The sequence below is a fragment of the Lampetra planeri genome, chromosome 15 (genome assembly GCF_965212315.1).
Source record: "Lampetra planeri chromosome 15, kcLamPlan1.2.h2, whole genome shotgun sequence".
Lineage (NCBI taxonomy): Eukaryota > Metazoa > Chordata > Hyperoartia > Petromyzontiformes > Petromyzontidae > Lampetra > Lampetra planeri.
In genome coordinates, this window is record NC_136121.1 from 5,214,948 (window position 1) to 5,234,300 (window position 19,353).

A 19,353-nucleotide genomic window follows, 5' to 3' on the forward strand; every position below is an offset into this window, starting at 1 on the left:
GGCAGCAGCAGCAGCAGTAGCAGCAGCAGCGGCAGCGGCAGTAGCAGCAGCAGCGGCAGCGGCAGCGGCAGCAGTAGCAGCAGCAGCGGCGGCAACAGGCTGGGCCAGAAACGCTTCCGATATTGCTGGCCGCCGATAGAAGCCGTGCCCGGGAATCGGATCGGATCGCCGGGTTCGCAGGTGCAGTGCACCAACAACCGCATCGCCGCTCCACTCACCGTCTGACCTTTAATAAAATACAACCGAAACCATTTTTGTAATATTTGAGAGTATCGGCCCAAACAAGTAAACAATGGCTCTACAAAACGAGAGGGCGACCGCCCCTTTCAAAGCCAGGCCACTCGAGCACGCGCAAATCTTCGACGCAGCACACGCCGCATGAGCATTTGCACTTTTGCCCACAATAAAGGGGCACATGTTAAACAATAATAATAATAATGAAAGAGCACAATCGGACGCCGCTCTCTTGCCGTGTTTTGACGTGAAAAAGATATATTTGCTTGCCTTTTATCGCGTTTCCTACACTGGGCCCATGTGTAAGCAGCTCCAGATGTTTGGCACTGGGCCCGAACGCGCAGGGCTTGTGTCCTATTATTGTAATGTTTTTTTTCTTCTTCTCCCGGTGCCTGAGAGTGGATGCAGGGACTGTGCGAGGATGGCTGGAGCTGTTGCCCTCCCTCCCTCCCTCCATAAACTCCTCGAGTCAGACAGAGGACTTTTCCGTGGACCCGCCACGCTTTGCCTGATCAGGGCGATAGGAAGGCCCCGTTGTGATACGCGTGCCTAGGTTTTATGGCCGTTGGAGGCCACCTCGGGTCCTTTCTCGGATTTGTCAACGGAGTGTCATCGCGACGCAGCGTCAAGCAGTCGCTAAAATCACCGAGATCAACGGCAACCGTTGTACGGAGAGGATGATGAACCTGGCCGGTGGAGGGAAGTGTCCACCGCTTTCTTTCAGAGCTGCACGTGGAGATGAGTTCCCTCCGATGCTCCGTCAAGCAGGGACACACTTTGAGCTGGACCTTGACTCCAACCGTTGGCTGACAGCTCTTACATCACCCGCTCTTAATTGGCCGTTTCACGGTCATGAAATCAAAGTCCTCGCATCCCCGCAAAGAACCAACTTCTGCAGGGTTAAGAAGCAAGTGGACCGGTTGCACGAGGGGTCTCTCCCTCAGCCGGCGCACCCCTTCGAGTTGCCTGGGCCATGCTGTTCCGGTGTGTTCATTGCTTCGCGGGGAAGGGGTCTCACGTGCTTCTGGCTGCAAACGCAGCCGTCGTGTTGCCTAAGGTTCACCCCCCCCCCGCCGCCCCGGAGCAGAGAGGCTCCCCGAAAGAATCGGCTCATTTTTATTAATGTATTTATTTACATCCGTGTCCAACAATGCCCCCCCCTTCCACCCTGCAAAGGGGCCAGCGATTCCAGAAAGCCGGCTGGACCAGAGCAAACATTCAGAAAGTAAACAAACTACTAAGCGCTCGTATAAGGAAGGTAGTCGCGGAATATTTTATCTGGTGGGGGAAAAAAAACCGTCGGACAGCTTCGCGTTTACTCGTCGCGCGAGTCGGCCAAGGTCGCGTGGCAGTCGCAGCGAGTGCCTCCACGAGATTTCCCGCTTCGTTGGTGCGTGCGGGTTGTGTGCGCGCTGCGTGTGCGTTGCGTGAACGTACCGTACATTGCCAGCCGTGGTAATCGGAGGTGTGCGGTGTGTGAGCGGGGAAGACAAAGGTGGCCAGGCGGGCGTGGTGTTGGCCACCCACCCCCTCGTGCGCCAGCCACAGTACCGGCCTTCGTTAGTTGCTGCTCGCTAACAGCACTTGCCCCCAACAGTCCGTTAAGGCAACACCGGGGAATCTTTGACTTTAGTGTGCCGGTGGCACGACTGCGGGTGGCATGGTCCCTGGACCTCTCGACTCCTTGCAGCCCGGCGCCCTTTGCCCCTCCGGCCCGTGGGCCTCGGTGCAGGCGCACCGCCTGCACACCCGTTGCTCCGCACTACTCGCGCGTGCATTGCGCAACGTCGCTCTATCCGCATGATGTACGCACCGTGCATCTAATGGTATTTTCATTCTAAATGTATTCTAGCGCTCATCACACGCACGTCGAACCGAGCGCCTAAAGAATACATTATGTATGGTTTATGCAAATTCCGCGCAATTTTTGTGCTCGGGGTTACAGTTGGGCAAATGCACCGAACAAAACTATACAAGCAGCGCATACGGGGACACACGCAATGCAGTACAAATGCAAACTCGACGCCTCGCAATAGGCTTGGGTCTATTTGGTGTTTGAACATCTCAGCATCTCCTGCATCATTGGCGGACAGGCTAAAGCCTATTCCTCTTCTCAATCTAATTCACGATTCCATGCGTGTGGTGCCTCGCGTAGGAATCCATCCGAGCCGATCGATGAGCAAGTCGCTGCAGCCCCATCATTAACCCTTTCGCGTGCTGGCGACGTCCTTGTAGCTTATGGGAACAGAAAAACTAAAATAACTTTAGCGGTAAGTCTTCAGGTCGGAAGATGCACCCAGGCTCCCGCAAGGCCATGTGGGAGGGCGCGTGGCACAGCTTGCCGCCGGCTATCACGGAGTGCAGTCGCGTCGCTGCACTTCTCCGCGGTGAGTAGCAATGTCTTTAACAACAGCGGCGCTGCTGCGCCTTCCGAAATAAACTTAACGCCGGGTCCGCTTGCGCGTTGCGAGATTCAGTGGTGAGCGGGACACCCACCCTGCGACTTGCCTCTGTCCCGGAACAGATAAAGGGTTAATTACATGCCGCTCTTGGCCGCAAGGCATGTGCCCGCCCGCGCGTCAAACATCCGCGCGCGTTCGTAACGCGCGCGCGTGGCGACGCACGCGCGCGCGTTACGCACGCGCGCGCGAGATGCCCGCCGCACGTGTCGGACGCACGGCTGCATGAAAGTGAAACAGCGGCAACAGAGAACGCAGCGGCACGCGTCGTGGAGTTGAAGGAATTACGAGCGTCTGTGGGCGCGACACCGCGCGCCGTTGCGAGGCTGTCCTTATTCACGGGGGGGAGGGGGGCGGGGGGGGGGAAGGAATGCTCCTCGGGTTCTTGGGATTCAACGGAAATGCCTGGGGGCTCAGTGGGCCAAGAGAAAGCAGCACAACAGAGCTCATGCAAGATGGGGATTTTTTTTATTTCTCAAAAATGCCTCGAGTGATGGCTAAACATCACGTGCTTTTTTTTCACGCAGCAATGCTCGCAGCGCTCCGCTCGCGGCTGTAATAGGACCCATCGTGACTTACATTAGCATGCAAACAGAGGCAGCTCTTCCACCTCGTACAGAGACGATAGGGATAGGTTTACCATGTTCGGATTGATCAATCGAATCGCTTGTGTGGGCGTTTGCATTTTACGTGTAAAATTCCAGCACTGCGGACAAGTACTTTACTTGTACTCGTATACTTTATATACTTTTATTGATTCATTTTTTGTGATCTGTTTACCTCTCCTATACTTTGCACTGCTATCGTGTTTTTGTATTATTTGTGTAACTTACTGACCCCTGAGCTTCATAGCTCATCGGATTCCTCCAGGATAAATACAGATGCTGATTCTGATGTTTGGTTTCATTGCCAGGTGACGAACACTCCTGGCAGCGAATATCAAAGGTTTGTCTTCTAATCCGAGTGTGGATTAGATGCCTTTCTGGGGCCATTTCGGAACGTAATAAACTATTTTAAAGTATTTAAAAAAAACTACAAACTATTTTTTATTTTACCAGGTAAGGCCAACTAAGCTAGAAAGCTCTTTTTCAGAAGCGACCTGGCCACATATGATAGCTCAACGAAGTGGCTTATCATCGTGTGGAAATGTACCACAGCCAAATACTCTAAACGCGTGATGTTGATTATAAACGTGGAGGCAAAAACCAGAGGACTTGGAGAAAAATCCAAGCGACGACCACTGGGAGAAAGAGAGACACCGCAAACTCCACATCTACAGCAGACGTCAGGGTCGGGATCAAAATCACCACCTCCTGCATACCAGGCGAGGTAGTTAACATCTCGCCATCGTGGCGCCCAACATTGGTGATAAGTCTACATTGGTGGTCTCAAGACTCGAGTCAAAGACGGTGCTCTGTTGGGGTGTGTGGCCCAATTCCTTCGTCGCGTTTCATACTTCGCATGCAGGAGAAAACCCAGCGTGCCCGGAGGAAACCCACCAAGCATACGAAGGGACAACCTCCGAAACTCTGCTCAGACGGATTCACGAACCCACGTGCTGTACTGCACCACTTCTCGACCACCTACGAAAGCCGAGGCGACAGTTTCACAAACCTCTCCTCGTAAACGCGTGGATCGCAGAGCGTGCGGAGCCACCGGCCCGGCAAGGCCGAATCGATGGCTCAACGCTCGCCCGAGCGTGCGGACATCACCTCCGGCCACGATCAGACAAAGACAAAGATCCCCCGTATAGCCTGAACAGACTGTTGGGGCAAGTGCTGTTAGCGAGCACCTATGAAGACCGGCACGGCACACGAGGGGCGGGTGGGTGGCCAACACCACGCCCGGCCGCCTTTGTCTCCCCAGTGGTGATGTTTACACTCCATACCAGGTATTCATTTGAGGCTCAGTCCACCTAGGGGAGGCCCAGGACCAGTTCAGATAATCGTCACTGTGGTAATCTTTTATTTTATTTTTTACCTACGTGACTTTACCGAAAAAACCTAAGAGTATGAATCCTTGCAGTCACGAAAGCTTCAAATCTAGAATCGTCACTGTGGTGTTGGTGGCCGTAAGCGGGAATCGTACTCGGGTCGCCGGGTTCTACAGCTCGTGCACATTCACATGTCCACCCCCACCCCCCTTCGCAGCTGACTCGGGCTTGTGGGCAGGAAGTGCCGGCTGCGCTGTGGTGCCGGCACCGAAGCCGATCGGCGACGTCCAACGTCCAAACTCAAAGCAGGCGCCGCAGCTAAAGCCGCGAGATTTATGCCGCTGCGCTCCGTTTGCCGGGATCCCGTTAGCTCGGCGCTGCGGCTTTAATCTTGGCGAGGGGACGTTGAATATCGGTCTCTCCGCCCCGTTCCACTTTAGCAGCCCCGTCCGCCATTTAGTCTCGGTGCCAAGTCGGCGGGGCCACGGCAACGTCTCGGAGAGACGGGCCAACGCGAACAAAACTTCCGCGGCGAGGTGCGTCGCGACCAGAGACTTGCCCGATTGAAAGCTGCCCGTGTGGATTTATAGGGTTCGCCCAGAAACTGGGAGACGCAAATCGAAGCTAACAGGATTATTCGCAAATATGCAAATGTTGTTTTCCCCATCCCGTGACAGCTGCTATCCATCAGCTTCAATATGCACCAATTAAATACATCAGAGGACAAACGCACGCAAAAAAACAGTTCATATGCACGATTTTTTTTCCCCCAAGCGGTGAGATCGTGATTCACGGTCTCACGTGACTCATCGGTGTGATCACCCTGCGTGTTATCTTGTTGTTGTAACCTGGCTGTAGCACAGTGCCCAAACTCTCACGACGGGAAGGTTGAGAGCTCAAATCCCAGTTGGTGGTTGACTCGGCTTGTATAATCATCATCATCATCACTGTCATCATCGTTGTCATCCCTCTGGGCGTAGTAAAATGAGTTCTGCTTTGTGTGAAACGAACAGCGCTCGTTGCTGTTGTCGGAGGACCAACTTCCTTCACCTCTCTTCCATTGCCCCTTCCTCTTCCCTCCCCTCGCCCCTCCACTCCTTTCCCTTCCCTCCCCTATAGCCCTTTCGTGACCCCACCCCACCACCACCGTGTGACCTCTGTTACGGTCACTCATTCCCCAAACCCTTGCGCCGCCCCTGCCGTCTGAATCTCTGTTTCTGTCACCGCTTTGTTCAACTACGTTGAGCACCTTATAGAGCTAAGGCGCTCTATATATATATAAAATAAGACTGAAAAAAAAAACATTTCGCCGATTCAAGTAAACGGCAAAAAAATAGCCGGGCAGTACCCCGCGATAAAATTAACGACGTTGCGTGTTCCTGCTGATTTCACAATTCCCGCAGGCAATTGATTATTACAAAGCCTTCTGGAAATGCTTCCCGAGATCCAAGTCAGGAATTCTGTCAGCAAATTTGAAATAATGTTTCCCACCACCACCCCCACCACCCCCCCCCCCCCCAGGGGAGGGGGCGTAAAATAAAAATAATTTATCTGCAGACACCCACGCTTTAACGGAGGTCGGGAATAAATCTTGGCAACTGAAAAATGGCCACGTCATTTGGAGCACCTGGGGGGAGAGGTCACAGGCAGAGTGACTCGCTGTGTAGCTGGCATACTTCATCATATGTTCCTGTCCATTGTCAATCCACTGCTGGGTGGTGGGGGGGGGGGGGGGTTGACCATACTTCACCGCGCCCGTCGCGGCGGGTTTGGTCAAGGGGGTGCGCCCAGGGCTGGTTCAGGTCTAATGGGGATTGCTTGACCATACAACGTGGCGGCCATCTTGGCGGCCATCTTGGCGGTGTCATCTCGCGACCGTCAACGCGCGAGGCCGCCGCGGTCTCCGCCTATGGGGCTTTGCAACGCTGCCGGAATTGAGCGGCGTGATTTAGCGTGGCGGCGGCCGGGAGGAGAAGGATGATTCCTCACAGATATATCCGAGCGGGAGGTCAAGTTAATACCGGCGCGGCTTTAAGAGCCGACGGCACCTCCTAATGAGCGGACAAGGCTGACTCACTGCAGCGCTCGTGGTGTGTGACCTGTACGTGAGAATGTGCACGTGTCCTTGTTATAAATACGCGGGTTCATTTTGTGAGGTGGAACAATCCACCCTAACCCTGGCCGCCCCCCCCCCCCCAATAAGTGATTCAATGAATTGCAGTGTCCCACTGTTACAGTCCAATTCAAGACCCTAAAAAAAACATTTATTTTTTATTTTACGAAATCGATAAGCTGACATTATGTCTCCGACATATATCTGCCTCTCCGCACTTTTACGCGACCCACTGGCCCCACGGCCTTCTGGGAGTGTGCGTAAATTGAGCAGCATTGACTCGGCACAAGCAAAACTCTGGCCCGGTTCAACACAAGGGTGTCTCATCAGCAGCGTCAGGCTTGCTTGAATCAATACAACTACAAGACAACTTGAATTCAACAGTTTGTTAAGGCTATGCACGGGGGATCTTTGTCTTTTTGTATGCACGGGGACAACAGGTGGAAAGTGCACAAAGAAGCAAAGAGAGAAATGCACGCCTGAAATTCTACTGAGAAACAGAAAGAGGAACGTACGTACTTCTTTCGTACCGTACGTAGCCTTCTGCGGCCGTCTGGAACAATCTTCCTTCCAAAATTTAGGAAACTACTGGAGCTGTGCACTTTTAAGTATAGATTGAAAACTAATTTCTTAAGAAATGCTTCTTGTGTTTAAGTGTGTTGTCCTTCCTCCGCACATCCGATTAGTACGGTTGGCTAAGTTTATCACACAAACGCATACCAGTAGAGAACTTTCCAACTCCACACAGACAGACTTGAAAATCCACTGCTGTACCACCATCTCTGGTCACCAACCGCGCTAATCGGAGGTGCCGGGGGAAGGACAGCAAACAAAACACAAAAAGCCGTTCGAGAGATACGAGTTTTAAATCTGGATTTTAAAAAACGAATGCACGCTGGTTCAAGACACCGAGTGACCGGGCCAGGGCAGGACGCGCCGCTGGGAGGGACGGTGGCCGGCGATTCGAGATGGAGCGGCGGTCGGGGAAGGGAACGGCTCCACGGAGCCACCTCGTGTGCGGGGCGGAGGCGGGCGGGTTGTCGCGTCGCAGCACTGCGAGAGATGACGGCAGATTCATCCAGCAGTGGATTGAGCGATGACGATGACGGTGTACAGCGTGTATACAAGGGTACTGCTACTGGGGCACTGTCGGGTACTCGGGGCGAGTCACCTGGCCAAATCGGTGCATCTCTCACACATATCGGTGCTTGTGAATAAATCACCCAGAAAGCATCCCTTCAGATCTCAGAAGCTAAGCAGGACCGTGGCTAGCGTTTGTACGGGCAAACGCCATGCATAACAGGTGGCATAGGCTGCTGCTGCTGCCGAAACGTTGTGTATGTACACGTATGTTGAACTTCTTTCGGACCGTACGAAGCCAACCGTGCTAATCGGTTGGCAGCAGAGGACAGCGCAGCACAACTAACAGTTGCACAGCATATGCCCATGCTCCCTACCTGCATTAACCCGCTCTGACAAAAGCGTGGCGAAATATGGTCAAGCGACCCCAGGGACCCACACGGGGGGTTCCTGGGAGGCCCTCTTCCAGCAGCGGATCGCCACGAGGGGCGGTGCGTGCGTGCGCGCGTTTGTCAGCAGCGTGTCCCTGACGACTGAAGAGGAAAAAAAAACGCCCGGCCGTAACAAAAACCACAGCAGCGCGGAGAGGCGCAGGGAGCAGCGTAAATATCGCACGCGCACACCGGATAACACCGCGGCGTTGCCACGGGGACGCCGGAGGCTACACGCACGGGACGGCCCGCAGACGCTTTTCTCAAACACGGCGGCGCGGGTGCAGCGGGGCTGACGAGTAAACACACAGGCGGGCACGCTCCGCGGGGTCGTCCGAGCGGCACACAACGGAAGTCAACGCGGTTTCCGACGCTTCTGCGCGTGAGGTTCCGTGCATGAGTGAAAAGATGGATCATTGGGGCTTCGCCGTGGGGAGGGGCGGGGGGCGGAGATGTTATCTCCCTCGCCTGGTAGGCAGGAGATCGTGGGTTGGATCCCGACCCTGGCGATGCCTGTATATTTGGTGTATGCGTGTTTTCTCTACCACGTGGTCGCGTGGATTTTTATCCAGGTCCTCCGTTTTTTACCCTCCACATTTAGAATCAACATCACGCTTTTAAGAGTATTTGGCTGCTATAAATTCCCACGTGATGAGCCACTTCGTTGAGCTATAAATTGTGGCCAGGCCACTTCTGAAAAAGAGCGAAATAGCTCAGTGGGCCTTACCTGGTGCAATAAAAAATTGTTTAAATAGTTTTAGAATGTGCGGCGACGGGGGGACAATGTGCCACCATTATCGTGAGCCACGAGCGATCCACTGCTTGGTGAAGGCCCGCTGCCCACGCCGTCGCCACCCGTCACGGTCCTTTCAATGCCACAATCCGTCTGTCTCTTGCACGAGAGCCGACCTCGTCGCTCCACCTCCGCAGTGGCTGTCCTCGTGGGCGTGCTCCCTCCTTTGCCTGCTATTCCATTGCCCCCCTCGTCCCCTGCTAGTCAAGCGTCAACGCCCTTAGCCCGCTTACTGTGATGCGCCTCGTGAGAATTGCTCGCCTGATCCATGTGCTCAGCTCTCTCTCTCTCTCTGTCTCAGTGCAATTCTGCAGCGTCTAATTGATACTTAAAAAATGTAATACTCCAGCCATCCGGGGCCAAAAACCAATCCGCGTTTTGCCGAATTCGCCAACCTCCTCCGAATTAATGCGCGGATCACAGAAGGACTGCGCGATGCAGCCTGCTCTAGGAGTGGATGTGGAATCCTGGACCAGATTGTGGAACAAAGGGGCTGCAGTTCCGATCCTCCATCCTCTTTACGCCAGGTAGCACAAGTTCACCAATCATCAGGCGCACGTAGCATGTAATAACTAATTCTGTATAATAAGTTATACCGAAACTCCAGTTTGGCATGTCAGCCAAACTGATGTTTCGGAAAGACCACGGTATAATCGTATCGGTGTCACTGGGCCAGGGGACGATCACTGCTCACTATCCACAAAGCGGTACCTAATTTTATCGACCCCAAAGAGATGATGGGCCGAGTCGACCGCCGACTAGGATTTTCACCCAAACCCACAACCCTTCCGACCGCGAGCGAGGCCCTCCGATCGCAGCCCCAGCTATGACAGCCGCGCGGAGTCGAACCCCAGACACCCGCACGGGCAACGCAGGACGCTTTGTCGAGCACAATTAATGCCCGCAGCCGTTGAATCGCGCCTCTGTCCCGCTCAACGCACTTAATCAGGGCAGTGCTATCAGTCACGGGCGACAGCGACGGCGCTTCATCGCACGTCTCATCTTAAACGCTCGAAGAATTTCTCGTTTACGAACTCCTCTGCACTACATCCTCTTCTATTGCAGTTGTTATTTTAGCGAGCGCATGGCGAGGGACATTTAGGGATGCGAGGTCTCGAGGACGAAGTAAACAAAAGGTCAAACAGGCCCCGATTTATGGCCATGGAAGCATCCCTCCCGGCAGTAGCTCATGGAAAAATTATAAAAAAAAATGTTTTTGGCCCAGCGCACAGCGAGGGGGGGGGGGGACAGCCGCTGCCACCGCCGCCGCTATACCGAGCTCATTTCATGCCGAGTCAACCTAGGGGAGGCACTCAAGAGGATTCAAATGGCAAAAACTGTCAGTAACACACCACAGTAACACAGGGCAGTAACATAGTGACACCACAATAACACAGAGTAACACAAAGTCACAGAGTAACACAGTAACACACCTCATTAACACACAGTAACACACCACATTAACACACAGTAACACATCACATTAACACACAGTAACACACCACAGTAACATACAGTAACACACCACAATAACACACCACGGTTACACACAGAGGAAACAAATTTTATATTGGGCGACATTTCAGGAAATGGCCCTTCTGCATAGCAGAGAAATATAGAGGCCAGAGATTACTAATATTAGTGAATAATGATAGAATAATAGTGCATGATAGTAAAATTATAAGTTAATATAATAATAGTGAAAAGTAATATTATAATAGTGAAAAGTAATGTTGTAATAATCGTGAATAATAGTCATGTGGTGGTGGGTTTTAATGACACATTTATACATTTACACGATCTATAGTAGTAGGTTTTTACCCTTTTAAACTGGTACAAAACTGACACCTTTATTCAAGGCATCATGTTTGCAATAACCACAACACAAGTAGTCAAAAAAACAAACAAAAAGAAGCAACTCTGATAATGATAATAATATGCACGGTCCTTGATCTAACCCGAAAAACCTCTATGAGGTATAATCGTAATATGATAGTAATAGTGAACAATAGTAACATTATAGTAATAGTGAAACATAGGAATGCACAAAATGTCATGGGCCCATGCTATAAATGTGTCTTAAAACTAAACGTGTCAAATTCTACTCATGGAGTCTCGTTAGCCTCCCTATCTCCCTGCTTTTTAAGTACGACCCAGTGACCTATAGGAGAATATATCCTCTTAAGGCGCACACAGCATTATGGACGGACGCGTTGAACTTCTTGCTGTTGCAGTGTCTGCTCGTGTAATACCGCCTAAAGCAGCGTCACAATATATTATGAATTTTTTGCTTTAATTCCTGAGACTGTGGCCCACTTGCGTCGGAGTCTACCCGGCAAAGAAGGCCACCCGCGCAAATCGTTCACCGCCAGTCGACCCTCGATGCGCACGCACGCAACCTAATCCACGGCGGGCTTGATCCCGGGGCTCCAAAGCTCAATTTCATTCCGAGTCGACCGAGCGGCCGCTGTCTCTCTCTCTCTCACCCCACGGCGGCGGTGATGCCGTTCGCGGGGGGGGGGGGGCGGGGAACGCACGAGGAGACGTGCGGCCGACGTTGTAAACACAGCTGCTGCTGCTGCTTCCAACTCAGAGAACTCCAGCAAAACAAGGTGCGTGCCCCGAGCTGCCTGATGATAATTTTCTGACACCAAAAATAGGGGAGGAATTCGCGAAGGGGGAAAACACGAAAAGTACGAAAGTCGACACACGTTGCCACTGAACCCTGAAGACCATTGCAGTATCGCGCGTCAGGGGTGAAGGGTAATCGTTCCTTTGGATAGGGCCAATCCGATTCAGGATCTTTGATTTATCTTGGAGAAATCCGATGAGCTATGAAGCTCTTTTTCACAGATGTCCAGGCGGAGCGGGCCAGAAAGTTACAGCAACAAACAATGCAGAAAAGAAACGACGGGAGTGCACAAAGTATAGGGAAGGTAAGAAAATCACTAAGAATAAATCAAGAAACAAACTAAAACTAAACATATTCTTGGTTCTTTCGGTAAAGTCACGTAGAAGGGAAATAATAAAATAATAAAAATATAAAATAATAAAAATTCTCACGACGTTTCTTGCAATAATTTATTTTCTTGCTGTGGATTTCACACCTGATGATGATTGCTTGCGTTGCAGTCGAAACGTCGTGAGAATTTTTATTGTTTTTTATTTTTATTATTTTATTATTTCCCTTCTATGTGACTTTACCGAAAGAACCAAGAATATGAATCCCTGCAGTCACGAAAGCTTTAAATCTAAAACTAAACAATTTGTTATTTTTGCCGGGTAAGGCCCACTGAGCTATTAACTACATTTCACAAGTTAACTGGCCACAAATGATAGCTTAACCAAGTGGCTTATCATCACATGGCCATAGGACTGTGGAAATCCGGCGACTGATGAATTGCTTGGCAATGGTGATGGCCTCCATCCAGTTGTAAGATTTAGATCTGACGTTTTTATGAGAAATGCAGTACTGTGTTGGATCAGTTTGCTACAATGTTTGCCATCGCACACAGCTCAGGCCAACAAAATAGAAATCGAAATGTGGGGTATGCAGCAATCAACCAATAAGTGGGGGAATCTCTTCCCTCAAACAGGAACAGCTGGCAGCCTGGGCATAGCTACGCCAAGAGTGAAATCAGCTTCAGGTGCTTACAGTTTTCTTTTGCAAAGGGGAGCACGTAAATAGAGTGTGCCAGTGCCCGTAAACGAAATTATGGGTCCAATATAAATTTCGATTTAAAGCTTTCGTGACTACAGGGATTCATCTTCTTGGTTCTTTCCGTAAAGTCACGTAGAATGGAAATGATAAAAGAATAAAAATAAAACATAATAAAACAATTCTCACGACGTTTCGGCCACAACGCAAGCAGCCGTCCTCAGGTGAAGAACAGGTCTGTCGAGAAGACAGTCTGACTGTCTTCTACGTGACTTTACCGAAAGAACCAAGAAGATGAATCCAATATACATGTTTGAACTATTTATTTAACGAACTCATGCCTGGTGTACCGTGGCATACTCCACGCTGGCCAGATGAATATGAAGAAGTGGGAATACCCACGCTTTGCTCCCATAACAACGGCTGTTTACACTGCTGGGCGGACAGAGGTGACGGTGGCGGCGGTGGGGACGATGAGGAACTTCACCCTCATCGTCGTTCCAACTGCCGGGCCCGGAAGGGGGGGGGGGGGGGGGATCAAATCGAACCGGCGACCTCTGGGCCGCAAATCCGGTGCACCGAACCCGCTGCACCGCTGTGGCAGCGTCCATCGCGAGCCGACATGACCATTCGTCAACGTATCGATGCATCGTCGTTCTAGCCCCCTGTCAAACACCGTCCTAAGCGATCGCAAGTATTTATTTGAAACAACAGCAAACAGCGCCCGCGTCAAAAAAACCAAAACACCGGGATTTTGTTTACCTGCAAAGTCCCGCCAGGTGTCCGCCAGGCAGCCCTGCTCAGCGAGCACCTGGCCCAGCGCCTCCTGGAGCTCCGCCTCCTCCCGCTCCTGGTCCCGCCCACCGGGGGCCGACGAGCCAATGAGGGAGTAGACGAAGAGGAGCAGCTGTAGGATGTCGGCGGGCTGCAAGTCGCCCTCCTTGCGCTCGTCCCGCGGCTTGATCCGGGCGCGAAGCTGGCCCAGGACGCGCGGGAAGTCGCCCTCTTTCAGGATCTGCACTCGCAGACGAGCGGGGGAGGAAAACAGTGGGTTTATGTAACGAAACTATCGCAATAATGGGTTTAGTGAACGAAGCTGTTAAAATAATAAACAAACACATTATTTTTATTTACCAGGGAAGGCCCGACTGAGATACGTAGCTTTTTTTTTTTTTTAAACAAGTGACCCATTGCAAATGATAGCTCGGCAAAGTGGCTTATCACGTGGACATTTATAGCAGCCAAATACTCCGGGGAGAGAGAACATGCAAACCCCAAATGTACAGACGTCAGGGTTGAGATCGAACCCACGACTTCCCGCATATCATCGTGAGGTGGTTAACATCTCCTAGCCACCGCGGACACCTAGGTTTAGTGAACGAACCGTTTGCACCTCCCGATTAGCACATAGTTGGCTACGTAGGGTGCGAAAGAAGTTCAACATCAGAATCGGAATATGTATCTATACTGGAGGAATCCGATGAGCTACAAAGCTGTTTTTCACGGGTAAAAAAGTTACAACAACAAACAATACAGAAACACGATAAGAGTGCAAAATATAGGAAAGGGAAACAAATCACCCAAAAACATGCAAAAGGTAGGAATCGTGGATGGTAGCTCTCAAGTGACCAATTAACCCGGACACGCGCCCGATTCTCATCAGACCTTGTTCGTATCGCTTCTTCCATTTGGCACAAGTCGATCAATTGTCGCGCGCGCGTGCGATCCTCGGTGTGCTTCGCGAGCGTTAGGATCAATGTAAATGGTTGAATCGATGTGTCGTCTCGAGTCTGCGGATCCCACCAAACGGCCTCTGAGCTGCTTTGTTTTTTGGTCTTGTTGCCCAGGAGCTGTCTTCTAATTGCGCTATCGGCATGATGTCAGGAGACGAAGATATCTCTCATTCGTAAGCACTGTCCAGGAAAACGTTGTTACAGCGGTACTTATGAAGTCCGTCCATTCCACTGACATCCTTTATCCGCTGTTATAAGCCCTATGAAGAGTCTTGGTCGCATGTTAGTCAACACTGAAGTGTGTTTAATTGTCAGAGATTTAAATGAAGGCGAAGTTAGTGTGGTGGCTTTCCACACAGGACAGTGGTTGGCATCTGAGCTGGGTCCATCAACTCGCTGCAATTGAGAGTCCGGTTCAATCACAGGCGGCGGCGATAAGGAAAATACAAACTCCCCAGTCGTGTGCTGCGACTGTGGTCATCCAGAACAGATCGTACAACGTACAACGATGCTACACCCGATCCACAAATACTGAGGAGACACCACGGCGATGATACACTCCGCTCGCTACTCCTGACGCGGTTAGCTTGGCTTGGCCACCACCTGAATGTAAAATTGTAGTTGTTGCTCTGTATCTACATCAGTCGTACAAAAAAAGAAGAATAAATTAACCATTTTTATTTTACCAGGTAAGGCCCAATGAGCTGTATAACTCTTTTTCAGAAACGATCTGGCCACAAATGATAGCCCAATGAAGTTGCTAATCACGCGGAAGTGAATAGCAGCCAAATACACATTTCTAAATGTGGAGGGAAAAACCGGAGGACCGGGAAAATAATCCACGTGACCACGGGGAGAGAGACCATGCAAACTACAAATATACAGGCATCAGGGTCGAACCCACGACTTCCTGTATACCAGGCGAGGTAGTTAACATCTCGCTACCGCAGTGCCCTAAGACGGGTGGGGCTGGTGCCAGATTCAAACAAACCCTGCATCTCGGCGGTGATGGCTCGGCATCACCGCAACCATCATCCCAAAGTACTCTTAACTCAATTTCCTTCCCTTAGAAGCCAGCGGCCCGCTCGTTCAGATGCAATATTGTGAACGTGCGAGACCTGGATACCCGTGCAAGGAAATGAGTGTTATTACAGTATTTTCTTTTTTTTCTCTTTTCCAAAAAGTAGTCGCTGGGTAATTTGCAATTTTGAGAAGCGGCGAACTTTAAATGGGAAGCACATGTGGAAAAAGTGACACGGGGGTTGCGAACGCTTCGTGGCAGACAAATATGAAGAACAAGGGGAAGAGATGTTGATGATGACGACGTGAAATAACGAATGACGTTAGGCTAGAGGATGATTATCGACGTTGACAGAAAGCGGTACAATTTAGGACACGCGCGTTCAATAGAAACGTGTTAGGTAGAAGGTGGAGTTGAAACGTGGCTTTCCATTAAAGAAGCTTAATTTAGATCCAAAATATACAAAGAACACCTTGTTTTTATACGGGAGAGTTTCAAGTGAGCCTCAAGACCCTTTTCAGGAAGATGCTGAATCCGACCGTGCGCTCGGAGAAAACCCACATATACGAGCGTCATCATCCAAAGCGCCGCACAGATGGATTGCAGAAGTTTCACAGATCTGTGTGATCCACCAGCCTCCAAAGTCAACTATATACACAGCACGTCCGATCTTGGCCATTGTGGTTCGACTGCTTGAAGCCACCGCGTTGACCAAATCTGCAGCCGATCTTTTTTTTGACGGCAAGTCATCGCTTAACGCGCGGTGTTCACAATACGACGCGGTTCTTCTACCCGGGAACACTTTTTGCACAATGCGGAAACGGCGCACCGTTACAAAGCGGAACGTGCCACGTTCCGACGTGCGCTGAGCCGCCGACGACGACGACTTTCTTGAGCTGCACAGCTGAACGCTGCGCAAGTTCTGGGCTCACGCGCGGAAACGAAATGGTACAAGCGGTGGCGTAGCCCTCATCTTGCTTCTCTGTGCAGCAGCCACGGGGTGACCGCAGGCTGCTTTTATAGCACAAATTTGATTCAAATCAAATCGTCCCCCCCCCCCGTTAATGTGACATAACAGCGATTCCTCGCTTGACACGGCACTTTTCAGGAACGCATTTATCAGCGTTAAACGAGGAGTCGCCCCGTAACTGCTTTTGCCTTTCGGGCGAAAGAAGGTTTCCGCGTGGTCGCGCCGATGACCAATCACAGCGTGGCGGCACAGATCGCTCGCGTTGATTGGAACAACGGGGTATCTAACGTGCAACGGTCGAGAGTGCAGGGATGGTTTGGCTGCTGATATAAATTCCCCACGTGATGATAAGCCGCTTCGCTGAGCTATCGTTTGTGGCCAGGTCGCTTCTGAAAAAAAACTATAGAGCTCAGTGGGCATTATCTGGTAAAATTAAAATAGTGAAGTTTCAGTATATTTATTTATAGTGACTTGCTTACCTTTCCTATACTTTGCACACCTATTGTTTGTTTGTGTTTGTTGTTGTTGTTGTAACTTTCTGATCTGCCCCTACTGGACGCCTGTGAAAAAGAGCTTCATAGCTCATCGGATTTCTCCAGGATAAATACATATTCTGACTCTGATACACACCAGACCCAGTTTTCCCAAATCCTTTGTAATGTAATTGCAGAATTCCAATGTGCATTTACACATGGGAGAGACTGGCTTCGGTCAGAGGAATGTGGAATTGCCACCAGAGCCACCAGCGGTGATGACTTTGCATCTTGTTGATTTGGCTTCATTAACCCAGGAAGTCTCAAGACTCATTTTCAGTACGCTCCTCCGTTAGGACGCTTGGCTTAATCTTAAATTGACAACGTGTCGGCATGTGGACAAAAGCCGAAAGCAGGCGATGTAAACCGTGGGGAAAGCAACTCAAACATCCGTACGGACGCGTCGGTAAGCTACCCGCTCGCCGTACTGCCCGCGAGATGCCACTCTGTTGCATGTTGGGAAGAAAACCAGCGCACCCGTAAAAATAACCACGCACGCTTCGAAGACCGACGCTCAAGAGATGTCCGCACGGTCGAGGCAGGCCAGGAACCCACTTGCTGTACTGCCACCTGCCGGCCACTTCACGGCCGGTGAGCCAGAAGTCTTCTCAGCGATGTGGTAATCTCCGTGCGATCCATCAACCCCACCTGGACCACGGGAGTGCGCATGTCCCACGAGGCGATGACGCAACCACCGCGGCTGCACTCGGCTGAACCCAAGTCGAGCTCCATTACGACGGACTTGTTGAAGACATCAACGAGCGCGTTTCATTTAACCTCCATTAGGAGAGTGAATAACGATGTTTGAGAGCGCGACGGATGCGTCAAATGTCATTCGCATTGCAACACGGTCGGGTAAAGTCACCGATGAGATGTTAGTGCGTGGCGGCAACGGCATTAACAAAACAAACTCGCGGGGTTCGCATGATGGACCGGTTAACCGTGGCCGTTTAAAAAAAAAAAACAGCTTGAGTGTGAACGCACCGAACGCTGCGAACTGCGAGCATGGCCTTTTGAAATATTTTACCCATTACTTAAAAAAACGTTCTTCTTCTGTTTTCTATTTCTCACAGCGATTTGGCCGATTTTTAAACGCCAAAGTGTAAGCAATTAAAGAGGAAATGGTACTCAACATGAACGTTAATTAATTTTAATGGACACATTTAATATTTTTCCCCCAGTGTAATTACATCTGTACTCCCGGCCGCACGGCTTGTGCGTTAGAGGATGCCCCATAGAACTAGACATCACAGAACTACTGCTGAGCTACCTCCACGTGGCCTTTTTCGACCAAACACCACGTGGGCACACAGCTGCCCATGCGCCCTGTTCCAGAGGAACATTCCATGCGTGATATTCAATGTCATCATTTCAATTATCAGATGCTCGAATGTTTCTCAAGTAAGCGGAACAATCAACGTGGAATGCGATGGATGTTGTAACGTAGTCATTTGGCGAGAGCGCTGAATCCATCAACCCAATAATTTTTTTTTAAATCGGGTTTTATCATAGGTGGCTGAAACCCAGAATGGAGCGCAAGATCTCACCAGGTTTCAGATCTTTGCCATGAACCATGAACCTTGAGCCTTTCTCGTTCCGAGGCGTAGGCAAGTCGCAGGGTGGGTGTCCCGTTCACCGCTGAATCTCGGAACGCGCAATCAGCTCGGCGTTCATTCTATTTACAGAGGCATAGCGCCGCTGTTTTTAAAAACATTGTTACTCACCGCAGAGAACCGTAGCGACACGACCGCACTCCGTGACAGCTGGCGCCAAACTGTGCCACATTCCCTCCCGCATGGCATTGTGGGAGCCTCAGTACCGATATTTATTTTATTTTCACTTCTGATTTCGTTTTCATGGTGTACGCGTAAGTTATCGGAACGGGAAAGGGATCAGAGAATTCGAGTCCTGGCAACCCCTCTATATTTTATCAAAAGATTGAGAAACGAGTCCCTTGTAGTTGGACAGGACCATACCCTGACATCTACAGAATTGACTTTACATTTAAACAACAGTTTAATTATGCTTCGAAACCGTGAAAAGGTTTGTATTAATGGCAGAAAACAGCCTTGCTTCTATCTGTGCGTTTGCCTCAGGTCATGTGACAATATGTAATGAATTAATGCGGCGACTGGTCGCCTCCAAGGAAATGTGGAATTTCCACTACCACTTGAGCAGGTAAACACTTGATTTGAACTGGCTTCATTTACAAAAAAACCTCAAGTGAGCACGTGAGGTAGCACTCATCTCCAGCAGCAGGCCTCAACCAGCGGCGCAAATTCCACATTCCCGCAGCAGGAGTCATCCTGCCGATTATTCGAACGTGATTATCGTTACCGCCGTGAAGAGCCTCAAAATAACAGCAAGCGTCACGATGTTCCGCCCGCCCGTCCGT

General features: G+C 50.7%; 1 protein-coding gene across 1 annotated transcript in view; it reads right to left on the reverse strand.

Annotated features, from left to right (window-relative positions):
- SCFD2 (sec1 family domain containing 2) overlaps positions 1-19,353 on the reverse strand; it is a 142,122-nt gene that overhangs the window by 47,330 nt on the left and 75,439 nt on the right. The window contains exon 5 of the mRNA XM_078600854.1: positions 13,464-13,716. Within this exon, the coding sequence (XP_078456980.1) occupies positions 13,464-13,716 (253 nt within the window). The remainder of the gene's footprint in view (positions 1-13,463; positions 13,717-19,353) is intronic.